The following is a 21,502-nucleotide window of genomic DNA, read 5'->3' as shown; positions in this document are numbered from 1 at the left end:
GGGTGCATTTCGCAACCCGAAAGGGAGTACATTGAATTCATACACTCCTGCCTGGGTGACGAAGGCGGACCTTTCCTTAGCGGGTTCATCTAGTGGTACTTGCCAGTACCCCTTGGTTAAGTCTAAAGTAGAGATGAATTGGGCATGTCCCAATTTCTCCAATAGCTCATCTGTGCGTGGCATTGGATAGTTGTCAGGACGAGTTACAGCATTTAGCTTACGGTAGTCCACGCAAAAGCGTATTTCCCCATCTGGTTTGGGAACTAGAACCACTGGAGATGCCCATGCACTGCTAGAGGGGCGGATTATACCCATCTGTAGCATGTCCTGGATCTCCCTTTGTATAGCCGCTTGGGCATGAGGTGACTCCCGGTAGGGTGGGGTTCTAATTGGGTGAGCATTACCTGTGTCAATGGAGTGGTATGCCCGTTCGGTCCGTCCTGGAGTGGCTGAGAAAATCGGTGCAAAGCTTGTGCACAGCTCCTTTATCTGCTGTCGCTGCAGACGTCCCAGGGTCGTGGAGAGGTTCACCTCTTCCACGCCACCATTCCTTTTTCCTTCATAGTACACACCTGCAGGCCACTCCGCGTCATCAGTTTCCTGGGCTGTAAACTGGCAAACGTTTAATTCTCTAGAATAAAAGGGCTTAAGAGAATTAACATGGTATACCTTAGGCTTTATGTTGGAGGTGGGGGAGGCTATGAGATAGTTAACAGCTCCTAGGCGCTCCTGGACCGTGAATGGTCCTTCCCACGACGCTTCCATTTTATGGGCCTGGAGCGCCTTTAAGACCATGACTTGGTCTCCTACTTTGAAGGACCGTTCTCTGGAATGTTTATCATACCAGGCCTTTTGCTCTTCCTGAGCATCCTTTAGGTTTTCTTTAGCAAGGGCTAAAGAGGGTCGGAGGGTGTTTTGTAGGTTGCTTACAAAGTCTAGAATGTTAGTTCCTGGAGAAGGCGTAAACCCCTCCCATTGCTGCTTCACCAACTGTAATGGCCCCTTAACCTCGCGGCCATACACAAGTTCAAATGGTGAAAACCCTAAACTGGGATGTGGTACAGCCCTGTAGGCAAAAAGCAACTGCTGCAACACTAGGTCCCAATCATTGGAGTGTTCATTTACGAATTTACGTATCATGGCCCCCAAAGTTCCATTAACCCTCTCCACCAGACCATTGGTTTGATGGTGATGAGGGGTGGCAACCAAGTGATTCACCCCATGAGCTTTCCACAGGTTTTTCATGTTCCCTGCCAGGAAATTAGTTCCCGAATCTGTAAGTATGTCGGAGGGCCACCCTACCCTGGCAAAAATGTCTGCTAATGCCTGGCACACACTTTTAGTCTTGGTGTTGCTTAAGGGTACAGCTTCCGGCCATCGGGTAGCAAAATCCATGAAAGTCAGTACGTACTGCTTTCCTCTGGGTGTCTTCTTTGGGAAAGGACCCAGAATATCCACAGCTACTCGCTGAAATGGGACCTCAATTATGGGTAGTGGCTGGAGAGGGGCTTTAACCTGGTCTTGGGGCTTTCCCACTCGTTGGCACACCTCACAAGACCGGACATAATTAGCAACGTCCTTGCCCATTCCCTCCCAGTGGAAGGACTTCCCCAACCGGTCTTTGGTTCTGTTCACCCCAGAATGGCCACTGGGATGATCATGGGCTAAGCTCAAGAGCTTTACCCGATACTTTGTGGGAACTACCAACTGTCTTTGAGGATGCCAGTCTTCCTGGTGCCCACCAGAAAGAGTCTCCTTGTATAAAAGCCCTTGTTCTACAACAAACCGGGATCGGTTAGAAGAGCTGAGAGGCGGTGGGGTGCTCCGCGCCGCCTCCCAAGCTTTTTGAAGGCTGTCATCTGCTTCCTGCTCGGCCTGGAACTGTTTCCTTGATGCTGGAGACATCAGTTCCTCCTTGGACTGTGGACTGGGGCTTGGTCCCTCTGGAAGCGATGCAGGTGCTGGGGCTTTTTCCATTGACTGTGAACCGCTGTCCGCTGGTGCACTATGTGGTATTTCAGGCTCTGGCTGAGCCTCTTGGGTAGGGTTATCTGCTGCTTCCACCAGTTCAGACTCGCTGGTGCCCTCTGGCATTGGAGTTGTAGACGGGCTTGCAAGCGCTGGACTCAGTGTTGGCAATGGTTCTGGTGCTGGGTGCGTTGCCAGTTCCGGTTCCGGGACTGGCTTTGGCTGGGTCTCTGGGATTGGATCCACTACGGCTGTTGCAGTCGTTGGCAGGGGATCCGGTTCCACCACCTGGTTTTGGGTCTCCGGTAACACAGACGGGGCCCTGGTGGACGGCTCAGGAACAGGGATGGGGGTGAAAGCTTGCTTAGCCTGGCTGCGGGTGACTATTCCCACCCTCTTGGCTAGCTTCACGTGGTTGGCCAAGTCTTCCCCCAGCAGCATGGGAATGGGATAATTGTCATAGACTGCAAAAGTCCACATTCCTGACCAGCCCTTGTACTGGACATGCAACTTGGCTGTAGGCAAGGTTACAGACTGTGACACGAAGGGTTGAATTGTCACTGTAGCCTCAGGGTTGATGAGTTTGGGGTCCACTAGGGATTGGTGGATAGTTGACACTTGTGCCCCAGTGTCCCTCCAAGCGATAACCTTCTTTCCGCCCACTCTCAAGGTTTCCCTTCGCTCCGAGGGTATGAGAGAGGCATCTGGGTCTGGGGTTCTTTGGTGTGATTGGGGTGTAATGAACTGTAATCGGTTGGGGTTCTTGGGGCAGTGAGCCTTTATATGCCCCAGTTCATTACATTTAAAACATCGCCCTGCTAAGGTATCACCGGGGCGATGTTGGTTGATGGAGACTGGTGTGGTGGGGTGAGAAGGCGTCTGGGGTTTCCCTTGGGATGTGGGTGGGGCCTTGGGTTGTCCCCGGTGATAAGGTTTTGTTTCGGCTTGCCCCTTCTGATATTCGCTCCAACTGCTACTAGCTTTTTTCTTTTCTGTCACCTCCACCCATTTGGCTCCAATCTCCCCCGCCTCGGTTACAGTTTTGGGCTTCCCATCTAGGATGTACCTTTCTATTTCCTCAGGAACACCCTCTAAAAACTGCTCCATTTGCAATAGGAAGGGCAACTCTTCCGTAGATTTAACATTTGCTCCTGATATCCAGGCATCCCAATTTTTCCCAATGTGGTAGGCATGTCGGGTAAATGACACATCAGGTTTCCACCTTAGGGCTCTGAACCGCCGACGGGCATGCTCAGGTGTTAGCCCCATTCTGATTCTGGCCTTGTTTTTAAAAAGTTCATAACTGTTCATGTGTTCCTTAGGCATTTCAGCCGCCACCTCTGCTAAGGGTCCACTGAGCTGCGGCCTCAGCTCTACCATGTACTGGGTTGGAGGGATGTCGTATCCAAGGCAGGCCCTTTCAAAATTTTCTAAGAAGGCCTCAGTATCATCGCCTGCCTTGTAGGTGGGGAATTTCCTGGGATGGGAAGTGGTACCTGGAGAGGAGTTGTTAGGATGGTCTGATGCACCCTGCCTAGTTCTTGCTGCTTCCAGTTCCATCTCTTTTTCTTTCAGCTCCATCTCTCTTTTATGGGCCTCCTGTTTGGCTTTTTCTTCTCTTTCTCTCAGCTCCATCTCTCTTTTATGGGCCTCCTGTTTGGCTTTTTCCAGCTCCATTTCTCTCTTGTGGGCCTCCTCTTTGGCTTTCTCTTCTCTGTCTCTCAGCTCCATCTCTCTCTTGTGGGCCCCCTCTTTGGCTTTCTCTTCTCTGTCTCTCAGCTCTATCTCTTTTTCTTTCAGTTCCATAGCTCTCTTGTGGGCCTCCTCTTTAGCTTTTTCTTCTTTGGTAGTCATTTTCCTGGTTTTCTTGTGCTGGGTCACACCCCTCTGCAGTTGACTGAAACTGGGATGTACTTAGCTCAGGCTCCTGCTGAGTGCTGCTGAGTTAACAGAGACTTTCTAACAAGCTACTCCCGAGGATGTAAAAAGAAAAAAAAAACAAAAAACAATTCACCTTGTAAATTACCTTTTACCAGTCGTTTGCTCATTAATTGAACCCTTCTCTTAACAAAGGACCTTGTTAAAAAAACTTAACACCTCTGCCTTCAGGCAAGGAGAGATAAGATATGCATCTACCTTCAGCTCTGCTTTCCAAGCAGCTAGAAGGAAAAAAAAATCTTACCGGCTTTTGGGTTTAAAACGATCCCACCGCTGTGCCACCATGTCAAGGCTGTATCCCTACTTTGAACTTTAGGGTACAAATGTAGGGGCCTGCATGAAAACTGCTAAGCTTATCTACCAGCTTAGCTCTGGTCCCGCTGCCACCATTCTCGATGGATTCCCTCCCTGGGAAGCCTTGAGAAACCTTTCACCAATTCCCTGGTGAATACAGATCCAAACTGCTTGGATCTTAAACAAGGAGAGATTGACCCTTCCCCCCTCCTTCCTTTCACCAACTCCTGGTGAATACAGATCCAAACCCCCTTTGGATCTTAAAACAAGGAGAAATTGACTCTTCCCCCCTCCTTCCTTTCACCAACTCCTGGTGAATACAGATCCAAACCCCCTTTGGATCTTAAAACAAGGAGAAATCAATCAGGTTTTTAAAAAGAAGGCTTTTAATTAAAGCAAAAGGTAAAAATCATCTCTGCAAAATCAGTATGGAAAATAACTTTACAGGGTAATCAAACTTAAAGAGCTCAGAGGAATCCCCTCTGTCTTAGGTTCAAAGTATAGCAAACAAGATAAGCACTTTAGTAAAAGGTACATTTACAAGTTGAGAAAACAAAGTAAATCTAAGACGCCTTGCCTGGCTTTTACTTACAATTTTGAAATAAGAGAGACTTGTTTAGAAAGATGGGGAGAACCTGGATTGATGTCTGGTCCCTCTCAGTCCCAAGAGCGAACAACCCCTCAAACAAAGGACACACACAAAAGCCTTTCCCCCCCCAAGATTTGAAAGTATCTTGTCCCCTTATTGGTCCTCTGGGTCAGGTGTCAGCCAGGTTACCCGAGCTTCTTAACCCTTTACAGGTAAAAGGATTTTAGAGTCTCTGACCAGGAGGGATTTTAGTACTGTACACAGAGAGCTGTTACCCTTCCTTTTATAGTTATGACAAGGTACTTAAACATCTGATCAAATTTCAGACATAATTTGTGCCTGAAGAGAAACTGAGGCCACCGTCTGAAGATTTGTGCCTAAATATTTATTTCATGTAGAGATGGGCCTGAATTGGAACCTCAAGTCTGAATCCACAATCAGATTTGGGAGACAAGGTTGATTTGAATAATTGGGTCTGAACCTTCCTGTAAGCAGGTGGCTTTCTTACTGGCCCAGGGAAGAACCAGGATCATGCCATGCCCAGGGGCCTCGGCCAATCTGGGGGCCCCAGAAAAATCTCCCCCAACCAGGGCCCGAGAACTGGAGGAGGTCTCACTCCCAGCCGCAGAGCTTTTCCGATCTCAGGGCCCCAGCGGGGTGTGTGTGAAAGGAGCAAGCAAGCGGAGGGCAGGGCCTCGGGGGAAGAGGCCGAGTGGGGAAGGAACATGGGCGGGGCTGCGGGGAAAGGGGCGGAATGGGGTGGGGCCATGGATGGGGCTGCAGGTGAAAAGGGCGGAATAGGGGATGGGCTCCTGGCTTGGAGCGCCAGCAAGGGCCAAGAGCTCTGCCGTGGTCCCAGCTGGGGTTGAGAGCTCGATTCCAGCCAGGGCTGAGCTCTAAGCCAAACCCCACCCCCTTCCCTCCCCGTGACCTGACCAAGCTCTCAGCCCACCCCGCCCCTGCTGGGACCATGTGGGGGAGGGGCCAAGCTCTCAGCTCCCCACCCACCCGGGGCCACAGAGGGGCTGAGAGCAGCGAGCAGGGGATGGCCTCGCCCAGAAGAGGCAGGGCCTTGGCCGGAAGAGGCAGGGCAGAGGGCTAGCCTCCCCAAGGGGAAGTTTCACCCGCCGCCCGTGATCAGGGCACACTTTCACAAACACAAACTCAGGAAGTTAACAAAACAAAGTGATTTCCCTGACCAAAGCAGGCTGCAATCCCCAGAAGTTTTTCCCCTGCCTCTCCTTAAATCCCCTGCTCAGTCATGCGTAGGGTGACCAGATGAGGGGAAGAAAATATCGGGACACAGGGGGGGGGGGGTGCCCGCCGGCAGAGCAAAAAAAACCAAGTCCTGCTGGCTGAGAAAAAAAACAAAACAAAAAAACCCCACAGTGCTGCCGGCGGATATCGGGACAAAATGCGTCCCGAGCAAAGATCGGTCGGGACGCGGGACAGACACTGAAATATCGGGACGGTCCCGATTTTATCGGGACGTCTGGTCACCCTAGTCATGCGACAGGCAGGCAGCCCTTAATCCTTTCTTGGATGTTTCACCCTGTCTTACTGTCCCTATGGGACTGGTTCTGGATGCAGCCCCTGCTGGTGGAAATCTCATGAGAACACCTTGAGAGATTTCATAGATTCATAGAGTTTAAGGCCAGAAGGGACCATTAGGTCATCTAATCTGACTGTCTGTAGATCCCAGGCCAGTACATTTCACCCAGTTACCCCTGCACTGAGCCCAATAACTTGTCATTTCAGTACCATCAAATCCAAACTCCAATGCTGTTCTACTCAATTAGATCTGCCTGCAGGCTGATTTGAGTATTTTATGACAAGAGGCAGGCCATTTGTGCAGAAGACTGACAAAATAAAAGAAAAAAAAACTTCAGCTCCCAATAAATAAAGACCTTGATTGGAACATAAGTATTAGTGTTTCTATCTTTTAACAAAGTTTATAAATCAACATTATTACCTGCAGTGCTTAATTTGTAATGAAAGAGATGCCGGAGCTCAGCCCAGCACAAATTAAGCACTGGCTGGGCACCTGAATAGCGGCAGCTGCTGGCCGGGCACCCAGCTCTGAAGGCAGAGCCACCAGCAGCAGCAGAGAAGTAAGGGTGGCATGGTATGGTGTATTGCCACCCTTACTTCTGTGCTGCTGCTGACGACGGTGCTGCCTTTAGAGCTGGGCACCCGGCCAGCAGTCACCACTCTCCAGCTGCTCAGACAGAGCTTAACTGGCAGGCCACGCAGGAAACCTTGGCGGGCCAAATTTCAAAGGATCCTCAACTTGGCCTCTATATGTGCCCATGCAAATTTCCTGTATTAGCTATTTTTGCAAACTATCACTTGCACATTCCTAGGTTGGTTTGACATGATTTTTTCTTGACAAATCCATGTTGACTATTACTTAGCAACTTATTGTCTTCTAGGTGTTTGCAAATTGATTGCTTGATTATTTGCTCCATTATCTTTCCAGGTACTGAAGTTAAGATGACTGGACTGTAATTCTCCAGGTTTTCCTAATTCCCCTTTTTTATAGATTGGCACTACCTTTGCTCTTTTCCAGTCCTCTGGAATCTCTCCCATTTTCCATGAGTTTTCAAAGATAATCACTAATGGCTTAGTATCTCCTCAGTCAGCTCCTTGAATATTCTAGGATGCATTTCATCAGGCCCTGCCGACTTGAAGACATCTAACTTGTCTAAGTAATTTTGAACTTGTTCTTTCCCTCTTTTAGCCTCAGATCCTACCTCATTTTCACTGGCATTCACTATGGTAGACATCTGATCACTACTAACCTTTTTGGTGAAAACGGAAACAAAAAAGGCGTTTAGCACTTCTGACATTTCCATGTTTTCTGTTATTATCTCTCCCCCCCAGCCCTGCATTGAGTAATGAGCCTATCCTGTCCTTGGTCATGTTAGGAAAATCTGGACCAATGCCTCTACACCACCATTATAGACATATTAAAGTTTCATGCGAACATGCATGCAGCACTTCAAGCATGAGCCTGCCCACAATGAAGTTAATGGCAAAACTCCCACTGACTTCAGTGGGAGCAGGAGCAGGGTATTGCTGAGGATATAGAGCAGGGGTAGGCAACCTATGGCATGCATGCCGAACGCATTACGTGAGCTAATTTTCAGTGGCACTCACACTGCCCGGGTCCTGGCCACTGGTCCGGGGAGCTCTGCATTTTAATTTAATTTTAAATGAAGCTTCTTAAACATTTTTAAAACCTTATTTACTTTACACACAACAATAGTTTAGTTATATATTATAGACTTATAGAAAGAGACCTTCTAAAAACGTTAAAATGTATTACTGGCACGCGGAACCTTAAATTAGAGTGAATAAATGAAGACTCGGCACACCACTTCTGAAAGGTTGCCGACCCCTGATATAGAGAAACATGGGAAAGTTCATTATTTTTCTTTTATACAGAAGAGGAAAAACTCTGCTCTCAGTGACACAGCTACAGCTGAAGTCAGTAAGATTGCAGGTGTGCAACACAGCAGATTTGAGTCTAGATTGGTAAAATTAGAGTATATTAGCAAATGCTGAGGATCTTGCGTGTAATGACTTGCATGCTACAAAGAACATCAACTGTGGTTTACCTGAATGATTGTAGTGTCTGTATAGGGTTTTTCCCCCGCGGTAATTACTTGTCTGAGCACTTCTCTCACTTCCTTCTGAATATAACAAAGTTAAAATACAAACATTTACAATACGACCCAATTTGTAATCTGTTAGGTTTCCCTATCTCACCCTGCACCTGTGCATTTGAAGATCTTCTGCCTTTGTGTTATGCTCATAGTCCAGTCCGGTTTAACCCAAGCGGGCATCATGCAGCTGCCCTATGGGAAGCTGGCCGAGGACTTTTGGATACACCATAAAAACAAAATCTGAAAACAAACCTGACACTATAGAGAAAACTTTCATTGCTTAAATGTGAACAGCAAAGGATTTTTTAATAAATTGGGCTTGTGCCCTTTTTTTTGCTTCTTATGATGAACAGAGAAGACCTGACATTGTTTAGCATTTTTTATTTTTTTAGATTGTGGGCAGTTTTTTTGTTTATTTGTTTGGCTTACAAATATCAAGAATGCAATATCTGGCCATCCCTGTTTTTTGTGGGCAGATCTGTGGGAAGTATAAGGGAATTTATGGTAGGCCCTTAACTTTATTGAAAGGATGAGAGTGCTGAATCTTTAACAAAGTATTAATTAATTATTACACAGTTGTTCAAACATTTTAACCAAAACCAAATAAACATTCTGATGAAAAATCCTTCTCTCTCTTAGTAGCTAAACTTTCATGTTTAGCTCTTGTGATGTTGCTAGTTCTCCAGTCACCATAGAGTCTTCCAGTCTAGAGAGGATCTGAACTTCCCATGTGAAAAACAAGCAGGAACCAAACCTCCCCCTCCACCCCACAACTTTCAGGCCTTCTTTTTTCAGCATTAAAAATAGAGGGGGAAAGATGCATGCTCCATTTTTTCCCTTTTGTGGGTCACTTTGAACTTGGGCCTCCTGCCAAGTTTACATCCATCTGTGCATACCCTCGCCCTGCCCTGTCTCTATGAGAGGATGGATCAGCCGTTAAATGACAATCCACAATGCTATGGGAAGGAGTTCTTACCTGGGTGACTGTGAGCAGCTTTTCCTCCACATTTGAAAAAATCCACTTGAGAACATATGCATCAGCTAAGAGCCTCTGCTGTGGAGTCCAGTGGGGCATCAGCAGCTTCTCACTGTCATTGCACACAGAAAACAAAATTGCAGTAAGAGCAGCAGTTTTCCAGTAGTTTTGTGGCTCTTCCAATCCCAGTACTGAGAGTCTGTGCTTGGCTATGGCCATATTTATGACGTGTAGCTCACCTGGCTAATTGCATGCACAAAGCAGCATTCAGCTCTCATCTAAGGAACAATTGCAACTAGGTAAAATATTTTTTCGATCCTCCCCAGCCCCATCCTTTTTTGATTCTTCTCTTTTTGGCCCTTTTTGTGGCCCCATTCTCCAATTACATCATCCCCTCTCTGATTCCCTCTCCTCTGTCCCCACTCCTTCCTGCATGTCTCTCTCTTGGCCTTGTCTGCACTAGAAAGTTGTATGCAGAAAACAACTGTGGATACAGTGTGGATACAGCTATATAGTGTAAGGGAAAATTAAGTAGGCCCAAACTTTGACCAGGATAACTTTAATTAAAATAACTGTGTACAAGGGTCAGGAGAAAAAAGAGAATGAAAAATGTATCTGTAATTGCTAGAAGCCTTAACCGCAAAAGTACAACCTGTGAATAACAGGAAAGCTTGTTGCTTTTGTATTCCTAATAAGGAGCTGTTTTTCTGTTTAAACAGATATTATGAATGAAAAGTGTGTTTGACTAAATGTGGTTTTAAGCTATAAAAGCTTCTGTGTTCCTTTGTTAGACAGACCAGCTAGGCTGGCTGTCTCTCCCTGCATGCTTGTAATAAAGTGGGCCTCAGGCTGTTCTGATCCAAACACAACGCGTGGTTAATTTTTCCACCACAATCTGTTCAAAGGGAATATTCCTGTATGGGAAGGGGAATAACTATACAGTACCAGTATAAGTCAAAAGACTTTGGAACTGTCTTCCTTACTTGGTCCAACAGATCACAGATTTGGTGACCTTCAGTACATGCTGTAAGAAACACAATTACACATTTTCCAAGGCTTTTCTTGGAGGGAATGTGTATGTGATTGATGGATGGGATGACTGAGGAGTCAGAAGGCTGGGCAGAGTAATGTTGTTTGACAATGGGAAGAGGAGACAAAAATTCTTTACATCTGGAATAAGGTCTGCTGGTGTCACTAGTTTTGGGCAACCTGTTGTTGATCTTCAAAATGTGCTTTAGGTAACATTTGTGTAATGAGCCTAGCGTTGAGAAAGGTGCAATGTACAAATTCAGATAAATATGCTTACAGCTGAGAATACCTATTATATTTGTCGTTAAAGAGATATTCAGCATAGTTAAATGCAAAGACCTTAGAACATCATCAGCCCTCTCAAAAGTTCTATTAGTTCTGGGCACTCAAGAGTCTCTGTTGGGAAATAATAGAGCTCTCCTGCTATTTCCACACAAGCTATGTTGATTCATGTGCAAGAGTCAATCATTAAAGCAGATATTCATATTTTACAGAATATACATGATAAAGTCTGTGTGGATAGGTGCCATCCCAGGGCACCCCCCAATGGCCTGGGATGGCCCTGCACACACCTTGCCTCAGTTTCCCTCTGACTTCTCAAAATAATCCACTTACACGCAGAGTCTTTAAAAACAATATTTCCCCCACCCCAGGGTCTCTTTTATTCAGATTAATCAGCTCCCCCAAAAGAACGCTCCTTTTAGATTCAGGGTTTCACAGCCCTCCCTCTTGGTCTTTGTACATCTAGCCCCAGCCTCCCCAGCTTGTAAAATCTCCCCTCAAGTTCAGAGTATCCACAGTTCTCCTTCATGGGGCCTGCCTGTGTTTACCCAGTGAGGCTGGTGGACTTTCCCCTGAGGTTCAGAGTTTGCATAGCCCTCCTTCTTAGGGCTGTACCCTAGCTGAGTTCTTCCCCTCAGCAGCTTCCCCTGACTAGGCTTGGAATCTCCATTTTGATTCATCCACCCAGTCACCTGACTACTCCCTTACTCCTTCCCAGGTAGGTCTAGCAACCAAAACACCTGCCTGGGCCAGCTGGGAGAGATGAGAGCCATGTCTCAACTACTCTGCAAGGTTGCTGGTCCTGGGCTCGTAAAGGAACACTAGCCTGGGTTTTTCCTGTCCATTCACCCTCCCAGAAACTAACTATTCCATGGGACCACCTGCCTCTCATCTCCTTCCAGGTAACCAGAACAGACATTGGGTAATTGGCCTCTCACACAACCTATCCTGACCTTAAAGAGCCAGAACCAGCCCATCATAGTCACTTTTAAAGGGCTGGGAAAGTAAATAATATTTGGCTGCAAACATACAGCCCCAGTTCAGCAAAGTACTTAAGCACGTCAATGGACTCCGCACTTGCTTGAAGTCATCATGTTCTTTGCTGAATTGGGGCAACCAAGCCATTTCCCAAGTTGTACAGTCAGTTCTTAGGGTCACTGGCTTCCAGAACAGCACACAGATGGAGCAGTGCTTGGTCAGAACTGATCTTCACTACAAATTTATGCTGTTAGGATGAGGATAACAATCATTACATTTCAGGTGAAAAGTTTAAAATGTCAGATGAGAAGCTGCACAGAATATCAGGGTTGGAAGGGACCTCAGGAGATCATCTAGTCCAACCCCCTGCTCAAAGCAGGACCAATCCCCAGACAGATTTTTGCCCCAGATCCCTAAATGGCCCCCTGAAGGATTGAACTCACAACAGTGGGTTTAGCAGGCCAGTGCTCAAACCACTGAGCTATCCCTGCCTCCCACCCACAGTACCATAATGATAAAAATGATCAATGTATCCAGACTTTAATGCAACTGGTATGGTCTACTGATGATTATCCCCACTAACACTTTCTAGGCCACATCTACAGGTTCTTAAGTACACAGGGACAGATGTTCAGTGCTTAAAGCACTAGCTTGTGCTGTGGGAAACACAGGTTCAATTCCTGCTCTGCTGCAAACTTCCTGTGTGAAGCTTGGCGAGTCCCCCAGGCTCTCTGTGCCTCAGCTGTAAAATGGGGATAATAGTGCTCCCCTATAAATACTTTAAAGATGCAGTAGTGAGCTCAGATACTATGGTGATAGAAGCCATGTAAGTACCGTAGCTAGAAAGAGGTTGGGTGTATACTGAGGGAACTGCATCCATGGCCAGTATTCTGTAGACAGGCACGGATGCTCCATTATTGGTGAGAATTGTTAACGTCTCCCTGTGGGAAGGCTGGATTCCATTCTCCATTAAACAAGAAGTGCTGCCCCTGCTAAACAAAGTACCCCTAGGATACCGTGATCAGTAATGGGCACCACATTACCAGGAGAAACAACCTGCAGGGAGTTCAGAGAAGAGCAGTGCACACCACTATGCTTGCTCTGTTCTAATGCAGATCACGCCAGGGTGAACCTTTCATTTGTTAGGCTAAATGGCTGCAATGAGCTGTCTTGTGCTTGAGCCATCCTTGAAAAGCACTTGAAGGCTTCAGCTGGCCAGAGTGCAGGGGCTGACCTCGGGAGTGGGGTGAGCCATCTGTGGGTAGGTGGGCAGATTATGTGCTACGGATGAATTCCACTCAGTGCAGCAGAGCGGGGGGACTGCCAGAGGGCTGGTTACAGCACCCCAATTCTTTGTTCAGCTCTTCCCTAACATGGTTAGAGTACCATCTGCCAGTTAAAGACAGATGGAGCACCATACAATCCAGCCACACCTCTTTCCTGGGCTCTGAGCCAGGGCTGCAGCAGAGGTAATGCAGGAGCCAACTGTGATATCCCTAACCCCACTGGAAACTCCACAACACCAGGGGAATCCCTAAGTGGGATGCAGGTGATTTCCAATCTGTGTAGCACAAAGTGAGCAAAATAGGGAAGTCAATCTGCCCCATAATGCCTATTCTTTAGACCCTCTCTCTCTCTCTCCCCACAGGACCCTCTGTTGCTTCTCTCTCTCTCGTCAGTTCTGGGTGAAGTTCAAGGTTGTGCTCTACAGAGCCCTAGATGGTCAGGGATTCAGCTACCATGATACCATTTATAAATTGGTAGGTATCTAGGGGCTTGTCTTCATGTACAGTGCTATGTACAGCTGTCTTCATGTACAGCTGCGCTGCTGTAGCGCTTTAGTGAAGACGCTCCTACGCTGACATAGCACTGCCTACACAGGGGGTTAGGTCAGTATAACTACGTCACTCAGGGGTGTGGATTTTTTCACGCCCTTGAGCGATGTAGTTATTCCGATATAGGTCTGTAGTGTAGACATGGCCTAGGTCTGGAAAGGAAATCCATTCACTAAGAGCAAGCAAAATCAAACTCATAGAAAAGACACTGTTATGCAGGAGGCTAGGTGGCTCCGATGAAGTGTGTCTTTGGCCTATGGGCAGTGCTGGTAGGCATGATAGCTGCCTTCCATTAGATTAGGATAAATGAGGGAGCAGTTAAATGCCTCTTTCATGAGTAGAAGCCACCACCCAAAACAACATACCAGCATGGCAAGGCTGGAGTAGGAGTTGAGCCATGTGGTCTAAGGAATTTAGAGTACAAACGCAGGGAGGCGGGGCATTGTTTGATAGAGCTGAGCATGTCTGTGAGCCAGAAGAAATCAGAAGAAGACAGAAAGCAGCAAGAAATCCAAGGAGACAGTAAGAGAAGCGCTGGTAGTGAGACCATGAGAGAAAGCCAAGAGAGAGTTTTTGGGACAGTGCGCTGACTGGAAAAGAGCTTGGAACTGTGAGCAAAGAAAATGCCTCTTGTTGTTTGATTCCTACTGTGCTTAGGGAAACAGGACTTTGTGTCCATTCTTTGTAAATAAACAGGATTGCACCAAAGAAATACCTATAATCAATTTCTCCTCCTAACCCACAAGGGCCTGAATATTGGCTAACCTTTCCCTTTATGTTCCTTCAGCATCACTGCCTTGAAGCTCAAGAAGGACCATGCTCAGAACTAAGAGGGAAACTGAAAGGTATAAAGAAAAAAAGAGGAATTACTTGGAACATACCTTCTGTACATATTAAAGCCCCATTCATAAATGAGAAGACATTTGCTGAAGCTCATATCACCGTCTGTAAGTGTGGAAAGGTGAGAGGACAAACAGGCATTACAACATTTTGTATAGGTAGTGAGCAATCCTGCTTCTTTGAAGACATCTCTTTTACATCTGAGGTTGGGGAAAATTGTGGTTTCCAACTGACTCAGATGATCTTTTAATGCAGACTCATCTGTGTTGCTAGCAGACACAAAGGAGGGAATCTTTGTTGCCATGCACTCCATTAGCAGTTTCTCCAGATCTTTATTCCAGTATTTTGGGCTCCAGGTTGAAACAGATTCCATGTCTTTGACACTGTCAAACCATTCTTTTTCTTTCTCTTTCTCCCACTTCAGTGATGCACCTACTGATTTCAGTGGCTCCAGTAACATACTATCACCTCCACTGATTTCTTCTTGCACAACTGACCACATTCTTTCTGCTACTTTTTTGTAAAGTGAGTCAATCTTTATTTCACTCTTATGTTCAGATTGTTCCAGATCATAAATGTGATTACAAGCTTCAAGAAATTTTGCTTGATCTATCAATTCACAAATGGCTTGATCTGAAACAGTAAAAACACAACCAGAAGTTTATTGACTTATCTATAGACTTTTCTATGGCAATCATCATAGTAATTACTGAGCAACTCACAAATAATAAGAATGTATTCTCATAACAGCCTTGTGAGGTAGGGAATCATTCCCATTTTACAGGTGGGTAGACTGAGGCCTGGTGCGGTTAAGTGATTTTCCCACAGTCATCTATAGTTAAGCTTGGCAGAATTCTATTTTTATATATATAAGTTTGACAAATAGTATTGATGTTTGTTTTTCAACACTTGTCAACATTTTTATCCATTTACATTTTCACAGTTGCACAAAATTATGGGGTTTAATCTGTTTTAAATTGTTTATGGATTTAAGCTCTCTCAGTTCTGGGAAATGGGACGAGTCAGACAATAATTATTTAATGGCACTAGATGCTGCAATTCAAAAAGTTAAAGCTTTATAACCCTTAAAACATAATTGGCAACATCACAAGTCAAAATATACAAAGTGAATAGCCTTAAATCAAACTCTAATAAGTTCTCAAGCAGCAGTTTTCTTACTCTGCCTAGCTGTAAATTTTGATTATTAGTGATAGAAATATTACTTGTCAGTTAGTGTGCACACAGGGAAAACAATGTTTACCGACATTTACCAATAAAAATCTAACTCTTCCAAGCCTAGCTACAGCAGAGCCAGGAAGGGAACCCTGCTCTCATGGGCGCCAATGCTGAACAGGCTGGTGTGATTGGTGATTGTTTCCAGGGTGTGACCAATTTCAAATACATCTGTGGAGAATGAGGTAGTTGTGTATTATTTTTTATACATATCATGGGCACCTCAGTATACTTGTGCCTGATTACACATAATGAAAAGAAGCTGGAAGGGGGAAACCAACAGGAAATGAAACAATGGCAAAGATAAGGTACAGTCCATAGAATACAAAGCGTCTCTAAGGAGACAAACAAGGAGCCATTGATTGGGGAATACTCAATGCCTGGCTCCAGCTACTATGGCAAGGTGCACTCTTCCCAGACCTAAACCGGGATCAAAGGGGATGCTAAACCCTTAAAGATGTTGGCCTAGGAAAGAAGGGAGTTGAGTGGATTGTCATGATGGGGACAGACACACACATTGGGAGAGGGAGTCACAGAGCACGCTGCATTCTGCAGCGTCACTCTTCTGACCAGAGATGGGATTAACTGTGTTGAGTGGAGTTTATCAAAGCTTGCAAGGAAAGATTAAGGTGTAGGCTAGGGGGAATATGCACACAGGCATTTTTGCTGGGTACCTTTGCTTTGCAGGCTTTGTACCTTTGGGTGAATAACCAATGCTTTGTTTTGAAGAAGCTGTTTCTGTTTCCCTGCAAATTCATTTTGTCACAGGCTCCCAGAGGAAAAGGACCTGCAGGTACCAAACCCAGTTGGGTCTGTCAGGTTAGCCAGAGGGCTGAATCCTGAGATTTAGTGTAAGGGTGGTAAAGCCACATGGTTCCAATCTTGGGAGTGGTTTAGGCAGCCAGGTCTGTCACCTGAGGGGTGCACTCGAGAGGGATTACGGGTGTGTCTACACTGCACACTAAGCCTGGGCTGTGACTCAGGTTTGAGCCCAAGACCCCCTTCCATCCACACACAAATCAGTCTGACTCAGGTCAGCAATCACTTAGGACCAGAACCCTAGGACCCTGCTTGGGGGTGGGTCAGAGCCTGAGACCTGCTGTGACTCAGATCCAAGCCCTGTCATTTTGCAGCATGGACGCAGGTTAAGCTGCAGACCTGTGACAAAAGGTCTGCATAGTGCAGTGTGGACGTGGTAGCAAGACTGTGAAACCCAGGTTTACAATGCAGTTTGTGGCTGTGCAAGCACGGGTTTGGAAACACCGAGTCCCCAAGCACAGGTCCCACAAACCTGAGCTTGAGGGCATTGTAGACACACCTTAAAAGGGGTCTAAAGCCCAGCTCGTCCTGTAACTGTGTCTATAACTTTACGGTTTGTCATTAGAGTCGGGATCTAGGAGGGCATTGCAGGAGGGGATTCACATAGGAAAATATTTCCCAGAATCCAGCTTCCTACAAAACGCTTTATTGCATCTAGTTAAAAAGTGTGCTTTTAACTCTCTGGTTCTTGCAACAATCACTAAATATCAATTGCCTGTGGCAACAGATTTCTTTGGTATCGACATTTAAGGGCCCAGCACCTGCCAATAGATGTAGCGTGGAGCTATGTTGGCATAGGTTACCTACGCATGCTCCCCTGCACATTACTGGAAGAACAGACCACCATATGAACACTCTTACAACCAAACTCTGCTTTGTATCACATATTTCTTACAAACTAACCCAAGGCGCTTTGCAGAGATGGATAATACAGTTGCAAAGTGAAATACAAATGAGCAACAGAAAGGGGAGTAAAATTTAAAAACATAGGCCAGGAGAAATATACATTTCAGAAAGGATTTGAAACGGGAGGTGAATCCAGGAGGAGGAGAGAGATAGGAAGCCTATTCCAAATGGCAGGAGCTGATGAAAACAGTCTCCATGGTGAGAAGAAACAGAGGAGGCCAGTGGGGAGGACAGACTAGCAGAGAGTACCTGAGAGATACTGCCTCCCGCCAGACTCTTTGTCCACAGGCTTCTCTTCAGTTTTCTCCTTCACAGAGGACAAATTCTTCAGCAATTTGTCTGCCATATTTTTCACTCTCGCTATCCCATTTGATTTCTGCTCCTTTTGAGCCTCTTTGGGAAGCATTGATGTATTTTCACCAGAAGATGCTCCCTGCAGCTTTCTCCTTCCAGTGAATCGGCAGCAGGCACGCTTCATTTTCCTCATACTCCCAGCAAGAGCCAAGTGTTTGCTATCAGGTTGGGAAGGCTAACTGGAAAATGTTGGCACCACGGTAACTCAATGTGATTTTACAGTCTCAGCCTTAAGAATTCCTTTCTGTGAGACGACGTCTGTCCCTAGATTCAGTATCAGTGCTACTTCCTGCTTTAACTGACTTCCAGACCACTCAGCCAACTTCATATCACAGTTTAGTCCAGTAGTATATATAAGCTACCAGCTCTATTATGTAAATGTTCCCCTGCAGCATTACAGCAGCAAATGTTTAATACATAACCTAACCACAAGTGCTGGAGGAAAGCCAGTGGAATTTTCAGCAGTTTCTAAATGACTAAAATTTCCCTGGATGCTGCCAACTTATTTAGATTCAGAGTCCTCTCAGTCCAAGAGATTTTGTTGTTGACAGTGTCCATGAATACACACAGCAGCTCTACACTGATGCACATGCCTTTCTACTGACTCTGTGTTATTTCTCAGCACCGAGCTCATCCCTTATTTTAGACCCAAATTTGCCTCCATCTTTAAGAAAATCAAATATTCTGCCCTTGGGTTTGCAAACCCCAAAAGGACTGGCATTGGTTTTCATTGTTCATTCATATGAGGTTCTTATGTGATGAGAGTGACCTGAACTCCTGGGGTTCCCAACGGCTGCCTGGGACTGCCCTCCAGCAGTTATACACAACCCAGCATTTTTAAATTAAGAAAATGAAAATTTTAAAGTTATGGGGGCAACAATTCCCTTGGTTATCTACCAACAAGAGAACCAGCCAGCCTCTCTCATCCCTGTCTGTGTATGGTATCCTACATAATTAGGGCCTTTCTTTTCATATATGCAAGTACAGTAACTCCCATTGTTATTCATTGGGATGGCTGTAAGTGTGGAAAGAGGAACAGACACATGAAAATGTATCTTTAAATGTATCCATTGTATTACTAAAAGTCTATTGATCGATAGATATTTTACACCAGCTGAGGACCGAACCCTGAATATTTAAAGGGCAAGGCAACTTGTGCCCCTATAAATGCTGATAATCCCCAACTTTGCTCTGCTCTAGTGGGTCATAATAGCAGTGGAAGAAAGAATCTGGAATTAATAATTTTTTCAATTCATCAAATTTTGTCATTTATGTGTGTGTGTCTGTGAAATGTACATAAACAGACTGTGATTTTCTTATAATTCAAGTGAATTCACTAATTGCATTTCTGCTAATAACTCTTGGGTTGCAGATAATTCACACATCGTGAATGTTAGCAATTTGTGCTATATTGCTGGCTTCCAGAAATCACATAGTATTGCTTTTCTCTCCCGACTGGCAGTAGGTAACCACAGAGTGTGAATTACAAAGCTGAGAATTCTATAACCAAATATGCAATTTGAAATTTGCTTTTGGCAAACACTAGAGAATCCAAGCTGAGATTTTGATTCCCTCCAGCAATTCATGCAAGGTAAGGTCAAGAACTCAAATGTTTGCAGCAAACCAAATCCTGCTCTCACTCACCTCCATGATTCTATGGAAGTAAAATGATCAGGACTTGGATGGACCCACTTATGTGCAGAGAAAAACACGCTGGACCTCATCATAAAGGGGAAAATGTTTTCCCTCCCTCTCGAACACAACAGAAACAGTGAAGTTCTAATGCACTGTGGGTGGTGGTAAAATTCATGAAGCCCAGAAAAGGGTCCTCCAATATGGTGAGCCACAGGGCTGTGCTTCATGACGTGTCCTTTACCCCAGCTAACAAAAGATCCAGTGGTATGATGAGGAGCAGAATCCAATGCGTACGCAACTATATATATCTGCTAGTCAAACTCCACACTGGGGGCAGAGGAAAATTCTACCCCCTCAACACCTACAGACATTTTCTTGGGCCCAGATCTAGGAAGAGGTTCTGGCCCATGTTTACCAGACTGAATTCATACACAGTAAATCTAATTTAATGCATCAAATTGCAAAAAAGTATATTCATGTTTTAAAAGTCTCTCTCTAAACTAATAAGAGAAAGACAATTGAGGTGTTAAAGGAGCACTCAAGGAAGATAAGGCCATTGCGGAGAAGCTAAATGAATCCTTTGCATCAGTCTTCACTGCCGAGAATATGAAGAAGGTTTCCACACCTGAGACATTCTTTTTAGGTGAAATTCTGAGGAACTGCCCCAGACTGAGGTGTCAATAGAGGAAGTTTGGGAACAAATTGACAATTTAAACAGTAATAAGTCCCCAGGACCAGATGGTATTCACCCAAGAGTTCTGAAGGAACTCAAATATGAAATTGCAGAACTACTAACTGTGGTATGTAACCTATTGCTTAAATCAGCCTCTGTGCCAAATGACTTACTCCTGGGGGAATTCTGTGTCACTGTGCATGCACAGAATTCATGTCCCCTGCAGATTTCTTTGCTTCCCCGCAGAAAAATGACTTCTGATGGAAAAGCAAAGGGAAACCTCAAGACTGGTCACATGCCCTCCCCAGCAGCTCAGGCAGGTCGGTTTGGGTGCCTGGAGCAGCCAGTAAATATGTAAATCACCGCCAAGGGGGAGGTGAGGTGAGGTGCTGGGCAGTCATGCATCTGAGAGAGAGAAACATTCTGTCCCTCTCACATGCTATTGCGACATGCTTGGCATGGAGGGGCAGGGCTTTGGGGTGTTTCTGAGCAGGTAGGTGTGGGGAAGGCTCTGTCCCCTCAGACAGAGCAGAATGTAACAGCCTGCCTGCTTAGTGAATTGTTCCCATTCTCTTTGTGAATTACCCAGGAGTATAAAACAGATGTAAAAATTTTAAGGCTCCTTTACATTGCCAGAGTGGTGTAAAGGAGTCTTATTGTAAGGACAGTATGGCTTATAAATGCTTATGGTGCTTTAGTGATTAGAACTGGTCTAAATGTTTGGACTGAAAACATTTCCTATGAAAATATGCTCCATGAACTGTTTGCTACTGAGCTTTCTGGAGATGGTAAGTAGCCAATATAAATTGTGAGTTTGATTCATCAGCCCTCACTTGCTCTTCAGTTGCCTATGATGTAACACTGAGCATATGGCTGCATATATTTGCTGACTAATAACTAGAAATAAAGGGTCAAACTTACCTACATTACTATTAGACAAATGAGGTTTGGGGATTTCCTCTAATGCTGCCCACTCCCATTCTCCATCCATTGTATTGTAGTTTAAATAAATTACCAAAATAATTGAAACCAGGATGATTATATTGTGTTAGTTTGACAAATAAAATATGCAGAATTTTAAAATATTGTGTGCAGGGTTTTTTATTTTTTGGAGCAGAATTTTTAAATTTTTGGCACAGAATTCCCCAGGAGTAATGACTGGAGGATAGCTAATGTAATGCTTATTTTTAAAGAGGCAATGCTGGCAATTAAAGGTCAGTAAGCCTAATTTCAGTACCAGACAAAATGGTGGAAACTATAGTAAAAAACAGAATTATCAGACACATAGATGAACTTGATTTTTTGGGGAAGAGTCAACACAGCATTTGTAAAGGAAATCACGCCTTCCCAATCTATTAGAATTCTTTGAGGGGGTCAACAAATATGTGGACAGGGCGATCCAGTGCATATAGTTTACTTGGACTTTCAGAAAGCCTTTGCAAAAGTCCCTCACCAAAGACTCTCAAGAAAAGTAGGCAGTCTTGG

General features: G+C 45.2%; 1 protein-coding gene across 1 annotated transcript in view; it reads right to left on the bottom strand.

Annotated features, from left to right (window-relative positions):
• The window catches only part of LOC135877104 (exocyst complex component 3-like protein), a 38,572-nt gene extending 20,730 nt beyond the window's left edge, over window positions 1–17,842 (bottom strand). The window contains exons 1-4 of the mRNA XM_065402453.1: window positions 17,605–17,842; window positions 14,439–15,030; window positions 9,434–9,545; window positions 8,410–8,484 (exon numbers count right to left, since the gene is read on the bottom strand). Of these exons, the coding sequence (XP_065258525.1) occupies window positions 8,410–8,484; window positions 9,434–9,545; window positions 14,439–15,030; window positions 17,605–17,842 (1,017 nt within the window). The remainder of the gene's footprint in view (window positions 1–8,409; window positions 8,485–9,433; window positions 9,546–14,438; window positions 15,031–17,604) is intronic.
• Between the last annotated feature and the right edge of the window lie 3,660 nt (window positions 17,843–21,502).

This window comes from Emys orbicularis, chromosome 4 (genome assembly GCF_028017835.1).
Source record: "Emys orbicularis isolate rEmyOrb1 chromosome 4, rEmyOrb1.hap1, whole genome shotgun sequence".
NCBI lineage: Eukaryota > Metazoa > Chordata > Testudines > Emydidae > Emys > Emys orbicularis.
This window is presented reverse-complemented; position numbering and strand designations above follow the sequence as displayed.